This window comes from Panicum hallii, chromosome 9 (assembly GCF_002211085.1).
Source record: "Panicum hallii strain FIL2 chromosome 9, PHallii_v3.1, whole genome shotgun sequence".
Taxonomy (NCBI): Eukaryota; Viridiplantae; Streptophyta; class Magnoliopsida; order Poales; family Poaceae; genus Panicum; species Panicum hallii.
Genome location: NC_038050.1, coordinates 67,040,866 through 67,064,459, shown reverse-complemented (window position 1 = coordinate 67,064,459; position 23,594 = coordinate 67,040,866). Strand labels below are relative to the sequence as shown.

General features: G+C 51.6%; 3 protein-coding genes and 1 non-coding gene across 5 annotated transcripts; 3 read left to right on the top strand and 1 right to left on the bottom strand.

Annotated features, from left to right (window-relative positions):
- Positions 1–1,156: 1,156 nt before the first annotated feature.
- Positions 1,157–6,687, top strand: LOC112875376. Its single transcript, XM_025939205.1, has 8 exons — positions 1,157–1,981; positions 2,731–2,829; positions 3,878–3,981; positions 4,106–4,223; positions 4,579–4,689; positions 4,774–4,886; positions 4,956–5,107; positions 5,537–6,687. The coding sequence occupies exons 1-8, from the start codon at positions 1,486–1,488 to the stop codon at positions 6,315–6,317; spliced, it is 1,974 nt and encodes a 657-aa protein (XP_025794990.1). The 5' UTR covers positions 1,157–1,485; the 3' UTR covers positions 6,318–6,687.
- A 130-nt stretch (positions 6,688–6,817) lies between these two features.
- Positions 6,818–10,002, bottom strand: LOC112875378 (probable xyloglucan endotransglucosylase/hydrolase protein 28). Of its 2 annotated transcripts, none has more exons than XM_025939206.1 (4): positions 9,644–10,002; positions 9,426–9,544; positions 9,139–9,347; positions 6,818–7,490 (listed from the first exon to the last, which is right to left on the bottom strand). In XM_025939206.1, the coding sequence occupies exons 1-4, from the start codon at positions 9,846–9,848 to the stop codon at positions 7,025–7,027; spliced, it is 999 nt and encodes a 332-aa protein (XP_025794991.1). In that variant the 5' UTR covers positions 9,849–10,002; the 3' UTR covers positions 6,818–7,024. The 2 variants fall into 2 exon arrangements, with proteins under 2 accessions (XP_025794991.1, XP_025794992.1); XM_025939207.1 differs by having other exon boundaries at positions 9,444–9,544.
- Positions 10,003–12,581: 2,579 nt separating this feature from the next.
- Positions 12,582–12,721, top strand: LOC112878359. The gene has a single exon (XR_003225692.1). It is a non-coding gene; the product is annotated as a small nucleolar RNA Z247 (small nucleolar RNA).
- A 7,214-nt stretch (positions 12,722–19,935) lies between these two features.
- LOC112875126 (protein OBERON 3) lies at positions 19,936–23,488 on the top strand. Its single transcript, XM_025938846.1, has 2 exons — positions 19,936–21,743; positions 22,675–23,488. The coding sequence occupies exons 1-2, from the start codon at positions 20,075–20,077 to the stop codon at positions 23,229–23,231; spliced, it is 2,226 nt and encodes a 741-aa protein (XP_025794631.1). The 5' UTR covers positions 19,936–20,074; the 3' UTR covers positions 23,232–23,488.
- Positions 23,489–23,594: the final 106 nt, after the last annotated feature.

Sequence of the window (23,594 nt, the reverse complement as noted above, 5' to 3'; positions counted from 1 at the left end):
TCCGCCGGCAGCACGGCGGCGGCGGCCCCGCCGCCCCAGCTGGCCACCTCACCCCGACGGCCCGACCTGCCAAATCTGCCATTTTACTCGCGCCGAAATCCCCCGCCACCGCACCGGCGTTTTCGCCATTAAAAGATGAGCACGGCCGCGTGAAACACACCTCGGCCGTCTGTTTGTGGCGTGGCGGCTGCCGCGCGGCAGTGAACCGGTGACACGAGCCGCCGCTGGGATCGGGGAGCGGTCGGATCGCTCTCCCCCATCGGATCGGAACGGAACGGACTGGGCGGGGCTCCCGCCTCGATGCCGTTACGGTTTTCCGCGGGGGCGCCGTGCCGTCGCAGAGCGCCCAACCGGGAACGCGCCAAGCCGAAACCCAGGAGCGGAAACCGACGCGGCCGGGGTTGCCCGAGTCAGCACGGGATCTCGGAAACGAACTCCGCTTTTACCTCCCCGCCCGCCCGAGGCTGACGCGCGGGCGCCGCTTCCTCGCGGCTGACGGGTGGGGGCGCCGGCCATGTGAGACGGTGCCCCCTGCCGTAAAGGCAGGGCCTGCCTCCCCTGCCGTCTCCTGTCCCGTGCCCGGTGCCCCATACCCCACCGCGCAACCACCCGCGTTGAATGTGGTCTCGGCGCGTCGGCCCGCCCCGCCACTGGCGAGTGGGGCCTCGGGCCGGCAGGCAGGCGTGAAGCCACCAGCATGGACATGGCCCACGTGTCGGGACTCGGGCGATGAGATTTGAGCAGCTACCACTACCAGTCACGGCTGCCGCCGCGTAGAAGAGTGTCACGGCAGGGGCTTTTCTGTTCCGCTTTTCCCTATCGGTCAATGCGAAATTGTCTCGCCAGGCTCTGGCGCGCGCTACCAGCCAGCCAGAACGCACCAGCGACTCTGACAAGCGGGTCCTCGGTCCACCAGCCGAGCATCCAGGGAGATAACGGCGAGCCAACAACCCGCCGGCTCCCCGTTAGCACCAACACCGGCGTCCGGCGGCATCAAGCAAGTCCGCAAATCCTAAAGCAAAACCCCTCACGGGCTCCAGCCGCCGCCTACCCGCCGCTTCCCGATCCCTGACGCCGACAGGCGGTCCCCGGACCCATCTGTCGGCGGCTCGGCTCCGGATAGTCGTTAGGTTTCTTCCACCGGCACCACCGCGTCGTCCTCCCGCCCGCCTCCAGTTTCGCGAATCTTCGGTGCCCCAGATCCGGCTATCCTCTCCGCTTCACATCTCCGCCCGGCCTCGGCTCCTCCTCCTCCTCCTCTCTCTCCTCACACTGTTACTTGTACTGCCGCCACTAGCCGAGCCTGCCATTCTCTCTCTCGCCTCCATTCCTACACCACCAGCACACCACCGGCACCAGAGACAAAAACAACTTTGGGAGGAAAAATATACAGCAAAACCCTAGATCTCCCTGCCCCCCTCGGCATTGCTGGTTGGGCGCGCCTTTCTATGAGCGCGGGCCACCGGTGCTGAGGGACGCACGGCGATGGCCAACGCCGCCACCGTCATCGCCTCCCCGGCGCCCGCCGCCGCCGCGGCCGAGCCTGCCGGCTGGCTCATGGACGAGCGCGACGGCTTCATCTCCTGGCTGCGCGGGGAGTTCGCGGCCGCCAACGCCATCATCGACCTCCTCGTCGTCCACCTCCGCGGCGTCGGCGACCCGGGCGAGTACGACCACGTCGCCGCCGCCGTGCAGCAGCGCCGCCACCACTGGGCGCCCGTGATCCACATGCAGCAGTTCTTCCCCGTCGCTGACGTTGCCTTCGCGCTCCAGCAGGCCGGCTGGCGCCGCCGCGCGCAGCCGGGGCAGGCGCTAGGGGCTGCCGCGTCGCAGAACACGCCGCCGCCGCCGCCCGCTCGCCGCCCAGCGTTCTCGCACTCCCACCACTCCCACCACCACCATCGCCACGGCGGCGGCCACTATCGCCCCGATCCGGCGCGCGGAGGCGGCGCGGTTGCGTCGGCTGGATCCGATAAAGATGGTGAGACGAGATCTCTTGGTGTGATATCGTGCTCTTCTTTTCTTTGTTTGGTGGCAGTGTAGTGTCTGTTCTGTTGTTACACAAAGAGGTCGCTTTTCCCCCTCTCGATTGGGCCTCAGTCCGGTACGATCCATCAGACGCATTTGTGGTGTTCATTTGATTTACTTATTTGCTAATTGGTCCTCACGTCTTCAAGGTATCGAGCAATGATATGCTTGTTGCTAAAATGCTGTTCCCAATTAGTACATGTTGGTGTGGTCATCTCAAGTTGCTGGAGCCTAGTTGCTTCTGACTTGTATCTGTTTTGATAAAAAAATGCAGAGATCTTAAAAGGGCAAGCTTTTAGCGTCCTTTATTGTGTGGTTCTGTACCAATTGCCAAGTGGGAGGCCCTAAAGATACTGATAATGTTATCCAGAAATAGCTTTTCAGTGTTACATATGTATGGGCACGTGCAAAATTATGTAGAGATGCTTCATGTGGAAACTGTTCTTTCTGAGCATTTCATAGTTCTGATGGTTCCGCAATGGGGTGAGCTTGTATATTCTTCTGCTGGCTTAGAGTTGCAATTTATGTAGTAGTGGCATATTTGAATCTTGCAATAAAGCATTTGCATGGGAAAGTCAAATTCTGCTTAAACTGTAACTGTAACTCATTTAATGCATTGTTATGTTCCCTATTTGCAAGTGTTGAATTCCTGAGTATTTAGTTTCTTAAAATACTCTCTCATGTGCCCTTGGCACCTTATAGGACGTGAAGCTCATAATCACAAGGAAGGGAAGGTGCTGAAAGAAGTGGAGAACATGGTTGACACTAAAAGCTTGCGGTTGGATTCTCCTAAAATTGATGGTACACAAGCACAGACTCATGCATACATGTGTGTTCTTTTGTGTTTTCATTTGTTTAAAACAGCATGTTGCATCATATTGTCTTCACCGATCCATTGGAAATGCTTTGTGCACTGAAAAACGAGATTCTCGTGTACCACTTATTGATATAAACACATGGCATTTTTTTTTCTCTTCCCACATTCCTTGATTCATTATTTTTTTCTGGTTGAAGTATATCCGTAAAATTATTTGAGAGGACATAAGATGCCTAGTTAGCTCAAAAAGTTCTGTGCCTTTAGGATAAATTATAGATAACTAAATACTGGCTTACAATGTACAAGCTCTAACCTGTTAGTAAATAAACAAAGCAGCTAGTCAGTATTGTGACAAAACAGCCAGGGGCAAAGCTTAGTCATGGGCTCGTGGCCAAAGGTGGCCATGGCTGCCCTTGCTACTAGAAAATTTCTATAGTCGGTATTGAACTTCACCATGTATTGACTGAATTTTGAGCAATTTTCATTAACTTGGTTCCCTTTGGATATCCTTCAAGCTCTGCTACTGGAAACAGCCTACACAGAATAACTAGTTGATGTGTCGTTCTTGTGAGCTTGTCTATCGTTCAGTTTTGCATTGGTTTCAATAATGTCATGCCCCACCTATTGCAATTTTGTACAGAAGTAAAGAATTAACTGATCAAACTGCACTGCCGTGCCATGACAGTTTTCTGTGGCTAGGTGTACAAGAATTATTATCCATCTTATGATTATCGTTCAAATGACCAATGGGCACATCTGGATCACGCTCATTTGTGTGGAAATTGCTCAATGTAACTATTCCATATTTGTAACCTCAGATTTTGGGTGTGAGGAGATTAATGTATGAAAAATATGGCCTGAACTTGTCCTCCTTTACTTTCTCTTGATTGGCATAAGCTAGTGTTGCTATGTTCCTGGTTATGCTCTGAATCAGTGGTGCCTTATGAAGTTTGGAAGATTGTGATTAAAAATTAAAGGGTTCAATAGGTTCCTATGGTTTCTAAACATGTCCTTGTATTATGTATTTTGTAGAAGGTGAGAAAAATTCAAAGCTGCAAGCTGTTTCCGATGGAAGCAGCAAAGGGGTTCAAACTCCTATAGAGTATTCAACCAATGAAACCATTGATGGCAAGACGGTATGTTAGTCAAACAAATCAGAATTTTGATTGGAATATTCAGCTTTCCGTTTCAAGTTCAGACATCTTAAAGAGTTTTTGAACTGCATTACTTATATTGAAGTATAATATTGTGTTCCTTTAGGTTAATTCTGTTGAAGGGCTCAAGGTTTATGAAGGGTTGGTAAATGTGACCGAGACAGACAAGATTCTTTCTTTAGTTAATGAAACAAAAGCTTCTTTCCGGCGAGGGGGTCTTGAAGGTAATCTTTAAATGTTTGTTGATCCTTTTGATGATCATGTTGCATTAGAAGTTATTTGGTTTTGTGCTTATTACTTTATATGCGTGCAGTATCCCTATTTGGAGTGTGTCTGTCTATTGTTTCACTTTCATTATATCCAATTTGAATCTATATGTATAGCACATTCCATGATAGAACCGAGAGATTTACCAATTACCAGTGTTGAGTTGACAATACAGAAAAAAATAGGTTAAGGATAATAGTTTCTTTTCGGCATTTCACATTTCTGTTAACTGAAAATGTCTAAATCTTTATGCACCAGAAAGTTAATTATCTGGGATTTTGTCAAATCATGTTATTTTATTTGATGAAACAGCTGGGCAGACCGTTATAATTGGTAAAAGACCAATGAAGGGTCATGGAAGGGAAGTTGTTCAGATGGGTGTTCCTATCATTGAAGGCCCTCCAGATGATGAGAATCAAAGAGGTAGATCAAGCTTGTACTGCAGTACCTTATGCTAGTGTGTCATATTTTCGATGACAACCTTTGTACCTTTAAATGCGAGTCCAGAGACAAGAGTGGAGGCGGTTCCTGGGCTGCTGCATGATCTGTTTGATCGCTTGTCTCAGCAGGAAATTATACCTTTCAAACCAGATTATTGTGTTATCGACTTCTTCAATGAGGTAATTTTCTTTCATAACTGTCTTGGCTTAAAATCGACCGTGGGTATGATTGAATGCTTTTTCTTCCAGGGAGACTATTCTCATCCTCACCACTCCCCTCCTTGGTATGGTAGACCTCTTTGTACGCTCTGCTTAACAGATTGTGATATGGTGTTTGGCCGAGCTATATCAGGAGAACGAGGTGATCATAGAGGTCCCCTGAAGCTCACGCTCACAACTGGGTAAAATTCCCCCTGTAATCTGTGCCTTCTGTTACATTTGACTCCTAAATAGTTCAAACTGTTTGACGAACTCTGGCTTGATTATTGATCCATCACTCTCTTTAACACATTATGAGCTTAGGTTTCTGGTAAGGAAAGCAACGATTTGGCTGGTTAGTACTTAAACTGGAGTTGGAAACTGTGGTGCATTTTATTAGTAGGTATATTGGGCGAATCCAAGCTATGTCAAGACTCATTTTCAGTTGATCAATTGGGAATTAAATACAAAAGTATAGGTAGCCATCTGAATTGTAACAAAACAACTTGTGGTATTTCTTAGCTGTTAGCTATCCATCTTTATTTTTGTATAAGGTAGTTTAATATGTAATTCAAGACATTATGCATGTTTGTTGTGTTTGCTTCCTAAATATTATCGTCTCTCAACTGCAGGTCCCTTCTACTCCTGGAAGGGAAAAGTGCTGACATTGCAAAACGAGCTATTCCTGGTACATGTAAGCAGCGAATCCTACTGAGTTTTGGAAAGTCTGTAGCAAGAAAGCACATTCCAGCTGAAAGTGCTCGGTTAACTCCCCCATTGACACCTCCTATGCTGTGGGGTCCATCATCAAAGCCGTCTAACATGGCACGCCATCCCCAAAGTCCTAAACACTTTGGATATGCTCCTGCTAGTGGTGTTCTTCCAGCTCCAGCTGTTGGGCCTCATCACGTCTCTCCATCTGATGGAATGCAGCCACTATTTGTAGCCCCTGGTCCTGTTTCTGCTGCAGCCATTCCTTTCACGCCAACTGTTCCGTTGCCAAACACAACAGCAGCTTGGATACCAGAAGCTACTCCAAGGCCTGCTCCACCGCGATTCCCTGGTCCTGGTACAGGGGTCTTCCTTCCTCCAGGATCGGGCCACCCACTGCCTCACCAGATGATGCCAGCTTCTCAAGGTCACGGTGAACCTAACTCTCCACAGGGTTCATCATCTGCTTACCTGCAGAACAAGATCGCCGGCAAGGAGATGTCTAACGGTCATGTTTCCCCAAAGAGCTCGCCAGCAAACAGATCTTACACAACTGAGGAGAAAGCAGAATGCAATGGGAGCTCAAATGGTGGCGGCAGCTTTGCAGAAGAAAAATCAGCTGTAGGCAAGGAGCAGCAGAATGGTAGTCTCAAGAATGTTGGGAGCAGCATGGTCCAGCCACATGGACATGCCTCTAAATAGAGGGTGAGTAACAGTACATAGACAAGAAACTGAAGAGATCGGGAGTCTTGGATTTTTCAGGCGGTGATATTGTGGGAGCATGCATGCAGAGCTTTGCAGAGGCCTTTCGCTGGCAACTCCCATAACCTTGACAACAAACCTTGGTGTCAAGTTCATAAGGATGAAAATGCTGTCTTAAATTTTGTAGCTGCTCTGTAGCAAACTGGATTTATCATGGCCTTAAGTTATCATCTGCTATCGTTACCCGAATGTGGGACTAGATATCAATATATGTTCTTTGGGCAGTGAAAACCATTTCTGATGTATTTTGTTGCTGGAGTCTTAAGCCAACACATCGGAAATGGAAAAAATGGGAGAGAAACTTATTGCATGAGGATGGTCCTTATTAACTTTGCACTGTGATCTACTACTGATCTTGGATGCATCTGTAGCCATGTTTGGCTCTGCTACAGATGTATGGGCGTGTGTAACCATGCAAGCTATACTTAAATATGGTGTGTTTTGTTATGTTGTTCTTAGGAATCTCAGCGCCGCGAGAAGGAAAGGAGAGAGTAGTGAAGTGATGAGGCTTATAATCAGTGGAACTCCGTTACTGTTACCCTACAATGGTGGTACACGTCAGGAATCAAGGGACCCTAATCATAGATCACATCACATCACAGTCGATACGGCACACTTGTGAACACTGACACCATCCGCGCCGCCGTTCAGAGAGCCGAGTCCGCGCCGCCGCGCGTCCGGTGGCGCCTGCCATGCCTACGCAATGCGGCCCTCGCGTCCCCCGACGGGAGGAACGCCGCGGCCTCCGGGCCGACGCTACACTCCGGCAGCGGCGCGGGGTACCGGAGGCGGTCGTAGCAGTAGCCGTACGTCATGTAGCGCGCCCGGAACGCCTCCATCGCCGACCGCTGCGCGGGCGACATCGGCGGTGCGGCGGCGTCGCCCGGCTCCTCGCACGCTCGACGGCCGACCGCGCAGCCGCGGAGCGCGAGGTCGGCGAACTCGGCGACGTAGGGCGCGTACTTGTAGTCCACCTTGTAGCGGCCGCCCGAGGTGGCCCAGCTGGAGCCGTCCCAGATGGTGGCGTACAGCGACATGGGCTTCGACGGGAACTGGGCGCCCATGGACTCCGTCCGCACCACCTCCCTGATCGGCGTTTCATCGACGTAGAATCTGCGGAACCGTCAGGTTACGTAAGATGCAAACACATCTTTGGAGTGTAGTACAGTAACTCTTTCTTTATTCCGTAAATGTGTCAAATTTATTGTAAAAAGGAAGTTCATCTGAGTTTTGAACTTTGAATTCCTACGTGCGCTCAAATCGTGCCATGTTTTAAGTCTCGTCAGTCAACTACTGACTGTCATCTACTTTCCTTCTCATCAGTCATCTACTGACTGTCATCTACTTTCCTTCTCATCAGTCATCTATTGACTGTCTGAATTTGAAGTCAAGAGATTGGCAGGAGTTGTCAAAGCTTCAGAGTTTGGGATTGCTCGACCTGTGATGTTAACAGTTGAGCCATGTTTCTTGGAAAAAAGGATGCATGAACCTGAAAAGGGAGCAGGCTCATGGGAAAACGCATGCTGAAACTGAAAAGCAGGAGATGGATTGTCTGATGGTGGAGGCCCTTTTTCCTTCTCCATGCCACCAAGAAATCAAAAGGGTTCCTTGTGAGTTCTTCAGGGTACAGGAGAAAAGCAGGTGCGGAATGCAATTATGCAGGGGGAGGCGGCATGCGGGTCTTGGTGGGGAGATCAGAGATAAGAAGCTCATGCACATGCTGTGATGGATTGATGTCCAGGCCTAGTGGGTACTGTAGCAGTAAATGGACCACTTTAGATGTTAACTTTATTCACGTGAAGATATATGTGCGAGCAGGATGCATTCGTGTTTTGCAGCATTTCGGTTGCTAGAACAAAACAATAGCCACATTTTTGGAGTCCAGTTTCAAGAATGCAGAATCTGAATCAAAACAGAGGGTTTGAAACGTCACCGTGAATGCAAAATTTCAGTGCGCAGACGAAATAATGCAACATCAGGTGAAAGGCTGAAGCTAGCAATGGGTATTGCCTAAGCAGAAGATTGAGCTTTGTGCATTTGGCAGTTTGAGATTTGAACCGGAGGTAATTATTTCGTTACAGTTTCCACTGTATAACTATTTGAGGAAACCCATTACGGTAATGCCATCTCTACTCAGTTTTACTTGGGGCCTCAGAACTTACATGATTAAAGTGGCAACAGGCAAAGGAATCTACGAGCTGTAAAGATGAAGAGGCCAATATCTCTCAATCATGATTCATGAGAGCCAGAAATGAAAAGAAAAGGGGGAAAAAAAGGCGACAAGGAAGAATCACACAGAAAGTACTTCAACCTAATAATGAAGATTGTAAGTTGCTCCAGTAAACCTTAGTAGAGATAGATAGAGCGCAATGATCAGACCAGCCATATGCAGCAATGTACAGTACTTCAAGCAGTCTTGCACCATGAAGAACATAACAGGTAGGTACCGAACTGACACCATACCATCAAGGGGCACACAAACCTTTGGACGGTTGTATCATCTAATCATCACAGTAGAACTTTTTTTGTTGATATATATACTCCTTTTAACGCCCAAATTTTAATATAGACACCCTTGAAATTTACTAATGTTCATGTGTTCCTCGAAACCAATCTTCCTTGCAAGTCTACTTGTCTACTAAGCACAGCTAGATCGCTTCAGAAATGTGCTTGAGATTTGCATCCATAGATACATGTTAGCAACAGTATCAAGGTTGATGAGCGAGGGTGAGGAGAGAAATAGGTTCGTGGTTCTTCTTACATGATCCTGTCGCGGCTCCAGAGGATGGCGTAGCGGTGGAAATCCTCCGTGGGGTCGAACCAGAGGCCGTAGCGCTCCTCCCGGCCGGCCGCCGTGCTGCCGTTGCCGTACACGTTGGTCTGCACCCGCCACTCCCTGCCCCGCACGTTCCCCAGGAACTCGAAGTCCAGCTCGTCGTGCGTCCGCTCGTACACGTCCCCGTTCGACATCTGCATCGCCGCGGCAGGCATACAGCATCAGTCGGCTTCCTCACACACAGACGGGCGGAAGGCGGCTCGGTTTGTTACGGATGGACGGATGCTCACGTAGAAGGCGACGACGACGCCGGCGGTGTGGTCGGCGGGGAGCTTGATGCGGGCGCTGAAGAGCCCGTGGAGGTACGCGCCCTGCGACGCGAACCCGGCGCCTGCGCGACGGAAAACAGAGCAACGGCAATGAGTTCACGAGCAGAGATCAGAACACGGGCGTCGATCGACCGGGCAAGAACAGCAGCAAGCGCCGAGACCTGTTCGCTCGTCGAGGGAGATGTGCACCCTCTTGCCGTCGCCGTGGAGCGCGAGGTTGGAGTCGCCGAACAGCTGCGTGTAGCCCTCCCGGAAGAAGAGGGGCGTTCCCGCCGGGGGTAGAGGCCCGCCCGCGGCGGCCACTGGCAGGCACGACCCCGCCGCCGCAAGGAAGACGGTCAAGAAAGCCATGGGTGAACAAGCCATTGAGCTGCACGACTACTGCTCTCTGCTCCGCAAGCTCCTCTGCTGCACTGAGCCGCGCGCTCCCTGTTCCTCGCGCTGTCTGTCTCTACCGCTACCTATAGCGAGCGAGCCAAACGGCTGGAAAGGAGGGTGGCTTTTTCATGCGCCGGGTGTGAACCGAGTTGGATGAGGAGGACATGGCTGAGCAGCTCCTCTTTATTGGGAGTTGCACTGGCAGTGGCAGTGGCGAGACAGCGTACGAGGGAGCACTGTGCCGTGGCAGCAGAGGTCTCCTCCTAGTCCCAGCCCTACGCCGGATGTGTATCGAAGAAATGCCGGGTATTTTCTCGTACCGCCCACATCCGAGCACTGTACCCAACTGCGCCGCTACTCGTCTCGCTGATTCGTCTATGAAATCTACCACCCTTGCCTATCCGGCAATAAGATCATGTTTGGAAGCATTCCACTCCACCAAAACCAGCTTCGCTCCACCAGCTCCACCTTTTGGCAGCTCCATTTCATCTTTTCTACGAAAATTTAGAGCTGACGTACGTGTTTGGGAGATTGTGGTGCTCCAGCTACAGAAATACGAGAACTTGGTAAGAATAGTTTATTTTACCCATGGTGGTTGGCTGAAGGGTTGGGTTATTTTTTCCGCTGCTACAATATGCTATAGTACCCATGCACTGTTCATTCCAAAAAAACTAGCCCAACAATAATATTCCAATGTCATTGTTCAACCAAATAATGTTAAAGATCGCAATAATTATGGTACAAAATCAATATTTTCATTACAAATTAATTCCAAACGATAGAGAGTGATGTGGCCAACTCATCACGAAAGGGCCCTTGGGGAGGGGAGCAGGGGCGGCGGCGGCGCTAGGGGGGGGGGCAGGGGGCGGCGGCGGCGTTTGGGGAGATGGGCAGGGGGTGGGGGCGGCGCTAGGGGATGGGGAGCAGTGGGCGGCGGCGGCGCTGGGGGAGGCGAGCAGTGGGCGGCGGCGGCGGCGCTAGGGGAGGAGGAGGAGGTTGGGCCGACGGCGGTGGCGCTAGGGAAGGGGAGGAGCGTCGGGAGGGAGGGAGGGGAGGGGGGCAGGAGGCGACGGGATGAGGGAAGGAGGAGAAGATCGAACCGGTACGTTGTAACGAGTGGTATGGTGGGTAATTATCTCGCAACTCCATAAGTTGGTACGAAACTAGTATTTTTGGAGCACCTCTTGAGGTACTCCATAAAAAAATGTGGATCTGGTCTTCAACTCCACTTTTTTTTCTGGAGCTGGTTGGTGGAGCTGTACATGTTTAGATGACAATTTTGTAAAGTTGGTAGAGTGGAGCAATTTTTATGGAGTGGAGTGCTCTTAAAGGTGCCCTGATTCACAGCACAGCTCCCACTCCTCCAATCTCCACTGCACAACTGGACAAGTGTAAATTTCACAGTTTTTTTTTTACCGTTGGGTCCAGGTAAAAATTTCCAATTCCCCTCGGCAGAAACTTCCCATTTCTTGACGCCAAACTCGCTCAGCGCAGACCACTGCCGGTTGCAACTTGCAAGCGCATCTAGCTCGCCTGTGTGAAGATTACGTCTGACCCTGCAGATTACCCGAATCCGGTCGCCAGTTCGTTCGGTTGCAAACAATGATAGCGGTAGCCTTTGGCATTTGGCACCGAGCGAGATCACTGCAGTGTCTCGCCTAAGAACTGTGAAAATCTGGTCCAGTCCATTTGCTTTGCACATGATCCCCTGAAGAAGACCAAAACGTGAGCGCTGCCAGGGCCAGTTGAGTAGATGACCATCAGGCCAGCGAGATGCATTCAGATCTGACGAGGCGGCAGCGTAACTGATAAGGTAGGTGCCCTAGTGTATCAAACGGCCGGGACAGCCATGTAGGAGTACCGCCACCACCAACTCCGCGAAGTTCAGGTATTCAGTTGGCCGCCATTGATTGCGCGACGCAGCGGCGCACGGGAGCGCCGCGCCGGCAATTTTGGGGGGTTCGCCGCAACGAACTGGAGAGCGCGGGGACCGAGGGGACTATTAGAGATAAAGAGATAAGAATAGTAAAGAGATAAGAATAGATCTTATTTGTTCCTGGTTCCTTGCGTAATCACCAAGGACTTTGTTCCTGGTTCTTAGGCTGGTTCGGTTACCGCCTATTGTACTCAATATGTATCTTCACATGTATTATATAAACAAACTACGGCGGCCCTGGTTGAGGCATCGCCTTCCTTCCAACTTACATGGTATCACAGCCAAGGTTTTTTTTTCCGGCGATCATGTCTGTCACCACCTTCTCTGCTCCTACTATCCCAATTCATCATGCCGTTACTATCCGGCTCACAAAGAAAAACTACCTATTGTGGCGTGCCCAGCTTCTTCCCTTCCTACGAAGCATGAAACTCATGGGCTATGTTGATGGCTCGACACCACCGCCGTCAATCTTGGTTCCGGCGTCTACTGCTCCTAATGCCGCGCTTGTTCCCAACCCAGAGTACGCCCGCTGGTATGATCAAGATCAGCAAGTTCTGAGCGGCTTGTTGTCCTCCATGTCCGAGGCCGTGCTGGGCGATGTAACATCAGCGACCTCGGCTAAGGAAGTTTGGGACATCCTGCAACGGCAATTCGCGTCGGCCTCACGCGCACGGATCGTTCAAATCCGTGTGGATCTTGCTACCGCCACCAAGAAGGATCAATCTGCTGCGGACTACTTCAGCAGAATCAAGAGTCTCGCAGCTGAACTTGCTGCGGCCGACGCACCTCTTCGCGATGACGAGATCATTGCGTACCTGCTGGCTGGTCTGGGCGCGGACTATGATCCGTTTGTCACGTCCATGACCACACGAAGCGAGGCGTTGTCATTAGATGACGTCTATGCTCATCTGTTATCGTATGAAGCGCGCCAGCAGAAGCATCTCTCGGAAGTTCGCCATCAAGTTGGAACGTCGGCTCATGTCGCTGGTCGCAGTGGCGCGCCTGGCAACCGCGGTCGTGGCCGAGGTCGCGGCCGTGGGCGTGGTGCGCCGCCGGCTGGTCGTGGCGCCGGCCCTTCGCGCCCTCGTCCCAAATGCCAAATCTGTGGCAAAGAGGGCCACACGGCTGTTCGGTGCTGGTACCGGATGGATGAATCATACAATGAAGAACAACCATCTGCAGCTGTTACGGCGACGAACTCCTACAACTTGGATCCAAACTGGTATAATGATACTGGTGCTACGGACCATATCACCAGTGATTTGGATCGTCTTACCCTACGAGAGAAGTACACCGGTGGCGACGCGGTCCAAGTGGGCAATGGAGCAGGTTTGCGTATTTTGCATACTGGTTCTTGTTCTCTTCATACTGATACTCGACCTCTGGCTCTCAACAATGTTCTTCATGTTCCAAATATATCTAAGCATCTCTTATCAGTTCATAAATTATCTCGTGACAATAATGTGTTTTTTGAATTTCATCCTTGGTCTTATTTTATCAAGGATCGAGCCACCAGGCAGCTTCTTCTTGAAGGAAAGTGCGAATCCGGCCTCTACCCTATTAAGCCATCTAATGCTGCGTCTCTACGACAAGCTTTTGTGTCTTCTTCCGAGCAGCCAGATCAGTGGCATGCATGCTTTGGTCATCCATCCCCGCAAGTTGTTAGGTCTATTCTTCGTCTTAATAATTTACCTTGTTCCAAGAAGTCTACCTTGTCATCAGTTTGTAATGCCTGTCAGTTAGGCAAGAGTCACCAGTTACCTTATAATATTTCAATTCATCATACTACCATGCCTCTTGAGCTTATACATTCTGATGTCTGGGGTCCAGCTCCACCTTCTGTTGGTGGTTTTCGCTATTATATTATTTTTATTGATGATTTCACAAAATTCACATGGATCTATCTCATGGTTGATAGGACTGATGTTCAGCGCATTTTTGTTCAGTTTAAAAATCATGTAGAACGCCTCCTTGATACTAAAATTAAATGTGTGCAGTCTGACTGGGGGGGCGAATATCAAAAGCTTCATAACACCTTTTTTAAGTCCTTAGGCATAGCACATCACATCTCTTGCCCTCACACCCACCAACAGAATGGTTCAGCCGAAAGAAAACATCGTCATATTGTCGAGACCGGTCTTACCTTACTAGCACACTCTAAAATGCCAATAAAATTCTGGGATGAAGCTTTTATGACTGCCACTTATCTTATAAACAGGCTTCCTACTCGTGTTCTTGATAATCTGTCACCTCTTGAGCGCCTCTTTAAAACCCCACCCAATTATTCTATGTTGCGCATCTTTGGGTGCGCATGCTGGCCTCATCTTCGTCCCTACAACAAGAACAAACTCGAATTTCGTTCAAAACCCTGTGTTTTTCTTGGGTATAGCTCCAATCATAAAGGGTACAAATGTCTTGATAAAGAAACCGGTCGTGTCTACATCTCGCGTGATGTCATCTTCGATGAGGCCGTTTTTCCTTTTTCCCACCCTTCATCAAACTTTGATCAACCAGAGGGCGATAACAGTATTAACGAGGATATTAACCGGTTGCAGAATTTGCTTCCTGCTAATTTGTCTTGTGCAGATTATCTTGCCACAGAGATTCCGGAGCGTACCAGTTCTGCGCCGACATCCGCCCCGGGATCGTCGCCCTGCGCAACTACCACCTTCGGCGTCCCGTCCTCAGGTCCAGCGCCAGATGTACCTGCATCGGCCCCAACCGCCGGGTCGCCCGCTGTACCACATGCAGGGGACACTGGCACACCCACCCAGCCGGTCGCGCCTGCGACCGCGGAAGAATCGACCTCTGAATCTCTGCCGCAGCTGCAGTCTGATCATTTGGTTTCCTCTGATTCAGATGAAGATTATGTGGGTCTCTCTACAGCAGCTGCTCCTGCTGATTTATCCGAGGCTTCCGTGCATCCGTACGGGACTAGGCTTAAGCACAATATCAGGCAACCAAAAAGGCGCACAGATGGTACAGTTACTTACTCGGTTTCTCGGGTTTCTCCATCTGAACCTACATCTCATGTTCTTGCTATGAAGCATCCACTCTGGAGACAGGCTATGCACGATGAGTTTGATGCACTGATTAAGAATGAAACATAGCATCTAATCCCTCCTCAAGATGGTCTCAACATCATCGATTCCAAATGGGTGTTCAGGTTGAAGCATAAAGCTGATGGAACTATTGATAGATACAAAGCTCGACTGGTGGCCAAAGGTTTTAAACAGCAGTATGGAGTTGATTATGATGACACGTTCAGTCCGGTGGTCAAACCAACTACTATTCGTTTATTGCTATCTCTTGCTGTCTTCAACAATTGGTGTCTTCGACAGATTGACATTCAAAATGCTTTTTTGCATGGGATTCTTGAAGAGGATGTCTATATGAAGCAGCCTCCGGGGTTTGAGGACTCAGCTCGGCCTCATTTCATCTGTAAGCTTGACAAGGCGTTGTATGGCCTTAAACAAGCTCCCCGGGCATGGTTTGCTCGCTTAAGTGGCGCACTTCTTGAGCTTGGTTTTCAAGCGTCCAAAGCAGATGTTTCCCTTTTTATATTGAATCAGAAGGGCATTCATATTTATATCTTAATCTATGTGGATGATATCATCATAGTAAGCTCTTCATCAGCAGCCACTGATCGGTTACTGCAGCAGCTATCAAGCATTTTTGCAGTCAAGGACTTGGGCAATCTCAACTATTTCCTTGGTATAGAGGTTCATCAATCATCCACGGGTCTGTTGTTGACTCAACGCAAGTATATACAGGACCTTCTAATGCGCACTAATATGGAGACGTCCAAGCCGGTATCAACACCCATGCTCCCTGCTGACAAGTTATCTCTAAGAGATGGTGACCCACTCTCTCCAGAAGATGCAACTAAGTATAGAAGTGTTGTTGGCACATTGCAATATCTATCATTTACCAGGCCGGACATATCATTCTCGGTAAACCGTGTAGCCAATTCATGTCTGCGCCGACTACTGCTCATTGGGCGGCGGTCAAAAGAATACTCAGGTATCTTCGTGGAACAACTGGCATGGGTCTTTCTATCACAAAAACTTCAGCGCCCCTCTTAAGTGCGTTTTCAGATGCTGATTGGGCGGGGAATCCGGATGATCGCCGGAGTACTGGTGGCTTCACTATCTTTTTTGGAGAAAATCTTATATCCTGGGGCTCTCGAAAACATCCTACTGTATCTCGGTCTAGCACAGAGGCTGAGTACAGGGAGATTGCTAATGCTACTGCAGAGTTAATTTGGCTTCAAGTATTGCTTCGAGAACTTGGTATTACTCTACCTAGGCCGCCCACTCTTTGGTGTGACAATCTTGGTGCCACCTATCTCACTGCAAATCCGATTTTTCATCGTCGAATGAAGCATGTTGAAGTTGACTATCATTTTGTTCGTGAACGTGTTGCTTCAGGACAGTTGGATGTCAGGATCATCTCTTCACAAGATCAGCTAGCCGACATTATGACGAAGGCATTGCCAGGACCTGCATTCACTAATATTTGTCGCAATCTGAATTTGCTTCCGCATAGTCCAGATTGAGGGGGGGTATTAGAGATAAAGAGATAAGAATAGTAAAGAGATAAGAATAGATCTTATTTGTTCCTGGTTCCTTGCGTAATCACCAAGGACTTTGTTCCTGGTTCCTAGGCTGGTTCGGTTACCGCCTATTGTACTCAATATGTATCTTCACATGTATTATATAAACAAACTACGGCGGCCCTGGTTGAGGTATCGCCTTCCTTCCAACTTACAGGGACCATGCGCCCAGCCGCGCGCCATGGAAAGGAGGGCGAGGAACACCCCGGCCGATGAGCTCTGGTGGCCGCCGTGCAGCGCCGTTCCGTGGCAGCTCAGCCGGGAAACCGAAGCGAGACATGTAACGTCCCAGCTTCAATGCGGGATTGATTGCCGAGCCGTCGAGGCAGCAGCGAGCGAGCGTCCGAGCGACCCTGTCTCTCTCTCACTCTGTCCCCCCTCCAACGGCTCAACGGCTGCCTAGCTTCTCTCGCCATGCATGGTCCATGGAGGATCACGGTGACAGAGCGGCAGTAAAAGCACGCCGCATGCGATTAACTAGACGTTGATGACGGCCGGCCGGCCAGCCGGTCATCAGCGAGGAGTGAATGCGGCGTCCGGGCGGCCTGCCCTGCAAGGCCGGGACAGCGACGCACAGCGGGAACGGCCGGCCGGCCGCGCGCGGGAAAAGGGTGGCGGACAGGGAGGAGACAGAGCGGGCCGCCGGACCCCAGCGGCGCCCAACCGCTCGTCCCCTTCCCCGCTTCTGGACCATCCGCGCCCCCGGCGCGCTGATCCCGGGGCAGCGGGGCTGTCGCGGCGACGGTGCACTGGCTGGTGGCTGGCCGCCCCCGCTGCAGGCCGATCCGTGGCCGCTTTCTCGGCGGGTCTGGGGACTGGGGTGCCGTTGCCCGTTGGATTAGTGCTCCCCGCTTTTCTGCTGCCCTCGTCTCGCGTTCGTCGCCGCTCTTGCATTGATCGCGCTGGGGAGGATGGAGGGCTTTTGCTGGCGTGCTGAGTTGGGGCCCTGTCCGCGCGTGGAGCGTTGCCCGTGGCCGTTTCTCCTTTCGAGTACTGCTCTGGTCAGGTTTTGTTGGCTAGCAGCTGCCGCTATCCAAGATACTCCAAAGTGCTAATCAGCATTTGACAGTGCAAAAAGGGATAAATAAATAAATAGATGTAATTTGATCAACAACAATAGTCCAATTTCTACAGTTTTTTATACAATATACAAAGTGGTCTATCCTCTTTGCATCAACCAATTAGCATCGTAAAATAAAGTTATTACATTGGCACATATCATACCATGTCGCAGTGGAGCGGGAACCAAAATTTTAAAAACAGGCACCATCATTTGCATAGCCTATGACAAATTCGCCACATTATCAGTGATAAATTCTATGTCCACCAAATTGATCAATTGCCTGGTTCGTCTGCTCTAAAAAATGCATGGTTCGTCACGTCCTTATAATTTCATCTCGTTCTAACTCTTTCAGCTGTAACGTACCACGTGCTCCCTCCGTCCCAAATTATTAGTCATTTTAAATATTTTTAGATTTATAATTTTTGCTATGCATCTATATATTATGTCTAGATGCATATAAAATCATATAAATTTAGAAAAGTTAAAATGACTAATAATTTTAAACGGAGGAAGTATTCACCGGTGCGTGCCTCCTGCATGGCAGTGCTTGTTGCCTTAAAAAGGGGCCGGGGGAGGTATGCTCACCCATCAAAACCGGCCAGAAAAAACTTGGACTTGGGCTGTGCTCGACGAAAGTACGGGCCGGGTTCGATTTTGGTTGGGCCCATGTGGGGGCAGCACGGGCGAAAAAAAGACATCCTGGGTTGGTTTGGCCCATCTGTTCGCTCCGTACAAATAACGGCCCAGCAGTACCTCGTACCATAGCGGCCCAGCAGCGTTTGGAAAGTGCGTAGGAGTTGGGAGCGAACGGCCGCCACTTGGCAAAAGTTGCGACGGAGGCAGCAGGTCTTGGCGCACCGAGCCGAGAGACACGCACACAACGACTGAGCTCTGGAAGTGGAGCCTGAGCTTTTACGGGAAAGATAGTAGAAGAGAAGTGGGGTGAAGAGAGACCTGCAGCTGCAGGACGGCAGCCAACTTTGAGCTCGAAAGCGTCGGCATCGCGGGGAAAATATCTCCCTTCCAAGTTGGGACACCGGTTCGGCGGTTCGGTTGCTGCAGCACGCGGCCACGCGGGCAAACAAAGCAAAGCATTTTGAGCTGACCAAGTGGTGATTCCTCCAACCACACCACACCACACCCCCCTGGGACACGCAGCACACGGATGGTATGGCGTGCTCCAGCAGCTGCCAGTCAGCGGATGGGCTGCCCGCGAGGAAATCGTAGCATCAGCGTCAGATGCTCCGGCGACGAAGCGCGGCGTCACCGCACGGGCGCGCGTCGAGAACACGAACAGCTTTTGTCCGCGGCACAACCGGCGGCAGTTGGGCGGCTCGTGGCGTTGACACTGCGCACACCAGGCAGCAGGGCGCAGGCAAATGCCGATCGCCTGTGACGACGCGATCGCCCACCGCCCCACCCGCCCGCGCGCCAGCCCGGCCTTGAATGCAGGCAGGAATTTCCTGGACGAGCAGCCGGCGCCTTCGCTGCGTGACCGCGTCCTCCTCCGGCGTGAGCCGTTGTCGGACGGACGCGCCGCGTTCCACGAAGTGGTTGGATCTTTGGACGGGGGCGCCGGCGCGGCACCTCATGCGAAGACCGGCGACGGCCTGGCCTGGCTTATCGTACCTAATCTTACTGACAAAGTGGCATGGCGTCAGCGCCGCACTTGACCTCTCCATCTCTCCCACGGGCGCGAGACGGATTAAGAAATCGGAGGCTTTCTGCCGGGATTGCTTCTGCGTCGGCACTCCACTCAGACCGGCGCCGCCCCTCGCCGTGCTCTTTCTGCCGACTCGCGTCGCGTGAGGTTCTCACCTATCGGATATCGCTTCCCTAGCCCCCCGAGAGGCCGAGAGAGACACCGGCACAAAGCGGCGGCGGTTCCTGTCCGAGATCACATGCGATCCAGCCTTTTTATCTCCCGTGCGCGGTGCACCGGTCGGCACCATGGATGGATGGAACCGGTCCGGTCCGGGCTTCGCGGCCACGACACGACCCGCGCTACCGCGCCGGCCTCTGGTCGCGAGCCGCGACTCCAGCTCGCTTCTTGAAGACGTTTGCGCGGAGCGCGGCATGCTCCAGTCGACGCCTCACACAAGGAGTTTGTCCCCGCGTTGTTTTGGTCAAAACGCCGGCGCCGTGCGCGTCGTCACGACTCCAACGGCGAACCGGCCTGGCGAGAACGCAGGCGACCAGCCGGCAAAACGGCCGAAGCCCACAAGAGTACAGCACCCGAGAGACGCCGGCCGCCGCGCCGCTTTGAACCCGACGGCCGCGCCAGGCGCCGCCTGCGGGCAGAGGCCTCCTGGTCCTAGAGATAGAGGGGACATCCCTAGCAGTCCAGAGCCCACCCCGGGGATATAAAACAATAAAAAAACACATCAGAAAAGCGGAGGGGGGAAATCCCATTTCATTTCGTCGTCACGCCCGTCAGTCCCCACCACGCCACTCCATTTCCGCGTGGGCGCTGCGGCCTGCGGAAGTCAACCGAGCCCAGCGCCCGCCGCCCGCCCCCCTCTCCCCCTCTCCTTCCTCCCCCGCCGGCCGGAACAACCACCGAGGAATCCCGCCCGGAATCGGGCCCGGATCCAGCGGCGATGTTCGGCGACTCCGACGGATCCAAGGACGCCAGCGCCGCGGCGCCCGGGTCCAGCGCGCCCGAGCCGCCCTTCCCCAACCGCGAGCTCACGCTCAGCAGCTACCTCTGCGACAAGCCGCCGCTCGCCTCGGCCGCCGCCGCAGCGGCGGGGCCGTCCTCGCCGCCGAACCCCGCGGCCGCCGCGGCCCCGGCGGCCGAGGATGCCGCCGCCAGCGCCAAGCTCTGCGTCGAGCGGGACTTTCTTCACCTCTCCGCGCCCAAGCGCGGGGATCCGCCCGGCGACGACTCCTCCGTGGTCGGGGGTAAGAAGCCCCGCCTCGACTCGCTCCAGCTCTCGCTCTCCCTCTCCAGCGACGCGCCAGCGCCGCCGCCCTCTTCCCAGCCGCCGTCCTCCTCCCAGCCGCCGGCGCAGCTTGCGTCCCTGCTCCCGGCCGATGGCGATCTGCGGGGCGGGAGCGCCACGACAGCCGCCGCCGCCGCGGTGCCTGCCGCGCCGCCCCCCAGGCGGACCTACAGCGCCAACACGGGGCGCACCCGGAGCATCAACTCCGACGACATGTCTTACTCCTACTCGGTGTTCTCGCACAACCCGAGCTGCTCCCTCACGCACAACTCCACCGACATCTACGCCGCCGGGGAGGGCACCAACGGCTCCGTCCACAGCCGCTTCAACTTCCGCCCCATGGGGGACGGCAGCGTCGCCTTCGCCACGGCGCCGCTCAAGGAAGGCACGTCCTCCTTCTTCCCCACCGAGCTCCCCGCGAGGATGGTAGCGCCGGCAGCGGCGCTCAGCGCGGGCGGCAGCTTCGACGGCAGCCGTGGTGGGATGCAGTCCTCGCGGCCTGATAGGATCCTCCGGGAGATCGTGTCCGACTCTGTGGCTACCATGGCACAGGTGCTGCAGGAGTTCCCGAGCGAAACGCTGGAGGTACTGCGGGAGACGGTGCGGAACATGATTGATGCTCCAGAGAGGAGGGATGAGCTGGCAAGCCTCCAGCGGAAGCTGGAGCGTCGATCAGACCTGACAGCCGAGACTCTGGGACGGGCTAACAAGACACTGCTGGAGATCCTGGTGGCCATCAAGACTGGCATGGCTGTGTTTGTGACTGGTAAGGGGCGTGTATCTAGCAGTGAGCTTGTGGAGATGTTCCTATTGACACGATGCCGGAACCTGAACTGCAAGAGTGTGCTCCCTGTGGACGACTGTGAGTGCAAGATTTGCTCCACCAAGAAAGGGTTCTGCAGTGCATGTATGTGCCCGGTGTGCCAGAAGTTTGATTGTGCTGCAAATACCTGCAGCTGGGTTGGGTGTGACGTCTGCTCCCATTGGTGCCATGCTGCATGCGCCCTGGAGAGGAACTTGATCAGGCCTGGGCCGACATTGAAGGGGGCTATGGGTACAACTGAGATGCAGTTCCAGTGCCTCGGGTGCAACCATGCTTCTGAGATGTTTGGGTTTGTTAAGGAGGTGTTCAATTGCTGCGCAGAGAACTGGAGTCCTGAGACTCAGATGAAAGAGCTGGACTTTGTTAGGAAGATATTTGCAGCTAGTGAGGATTTTGAGGGGAAGGGGCTCCATGCCAAGGCAGAAGAGGTCCTCAGCATGCTCGCAAAGAAACTTATTACCCCTTCTGAAGCCACAAGCAGCATGCTACAATTCTTTAAATGTGAGATCCTTTTTACTCCCTTACATTCTATCATGTCATATTATAAGCTCAAGTTGTCTAAATGCATCACTGCTTGCTTTGGTATTTCTACTAGCACAATCATTTAGGAACTAGACATTTTCGTTAACTTGTTAGGCATAGGTTCTTGATTAATTATATTAATTTGTTGAATGCTGACATTGATTTCATGAGCACTTGTTATGCAACTACCAATCATTTGCATATATATTTCTTTCTACGCACTGCTATGTCAGCCACATTCGTGTAATCATTTATCATTTGTTTGTCCAGTTAATTATCTTTCTGTGTGGCACTATTGCTGATAAAATTCTGATCTTATGATGGGATGTTTATCTTTTTCTTTTTTGTATGGCAACATTGCTGACAACATATTTACGTAAAGTACTGAATTCCTTCATGTAGAACATTTATCTTAATTGCAAAACTGAACAATGTTTTTCATGTGTGGCATGAATTTGGAGTGATCATAGCTCATATCACTAAGCTGGTAACTCTATGTTTACTAGCGATCTTTGATTTTTCTTGGTCAAAATGCTTTCATTTAAATCAATTGAGAACATGTGGACAAACTAAGCCATGGGCTAAGGGCTTGAGACCCTCCGATGCACTTTATTTTGTCAATGGTTTATTGTAAGCTCATTGTAGGATCATCCCTGACACAACTGGCACTTTTGCTTGAGTGTTTGACTGGATTTCTACTTTTCTAGTTCAGAGTAGCAAAATCTCTCTAGTGTTGAAATTACAAGTTAGTATTCAACTCGCTGTCTCTAGATATGGCCATCCTATGTAATCAGTTTTTGTGACACATCAGAAATCTGATGGCATTCTATATTACAATGCAATAGATGAGTTATTGGGTTCATAAAATTTATCAAGTGCAGTATCTCGAGCTAACTTTTCATTTCCACAGATGGAGTTACGGACTACTCTGTTACTGGCAGCAAATCGAAAGGAATACTAGCGGCTCAGACGAGTAAATCCACAGATATGCTTCATCTCCAAACCCCAACCATCACCCCACCAAAATCATCCTTCAACTTCAAGCCCAGCACCTCCATTCTCGATACACAGATCGAAGCACTTAAGGCCAGCCCAAAGGCACTTCCTATCGAGACTCATTTCAGCTCTGCATCAAAGGACGATGACGCCTCCAGCCTGGAGACCATCGTGAAGTGCAAGGAAGCCGAGGCAAAACTCTTCCAGAAACTTGCCGACGATGCCAGGAAGGAAGTGGACAGCTACCGCCACATTGTGCGCGCCAAGACCCAGAAGCTGGAGGAGGAGTATGCCACGAAGCTGGCGAAGCTTGGTTTCCAAGAGATAGAGGAGAAGCGGCGGAAGAAGGTCGAGGAGCTCAAGATGCTTGAGAACTCGCACTACGACTACCACAAGATGAAGCTACGGATGCAGACCGAAATCCAGGGCCTGCTCGAGCGGATGGAAGCTACAAAGAAGATGTGGGTATAGGCTCCGTTAACAGTTGTCTGCTGCTGCTGCTGAATACCTGTGGGTATAGACTCCAGTTAACAACTGTCTCCTGCTGCTGCTGAATACCTGAGATGTGTTGTTTCTCATTAGGACAGTTTGTCAACTGTTGTATTCCTTCACCATGTTGTGTCATAAACTTTGTTCTTGTTGTAACCTGTAAGTGGGTGCCTAACCTTGCGCTGGCAGATATAACTTGCCATCATATTCAATCAATGGTTTGCCAGTTTGTGTTGCATCGTTGCAGATATTGCTTTTCCATGTTCAGATTTGAGTTGTTGGGTCACACCTTGGACGTGTTGCCCCCATGCCTGTTGTCGGCATCTCCATCCATCAGAATGCCAT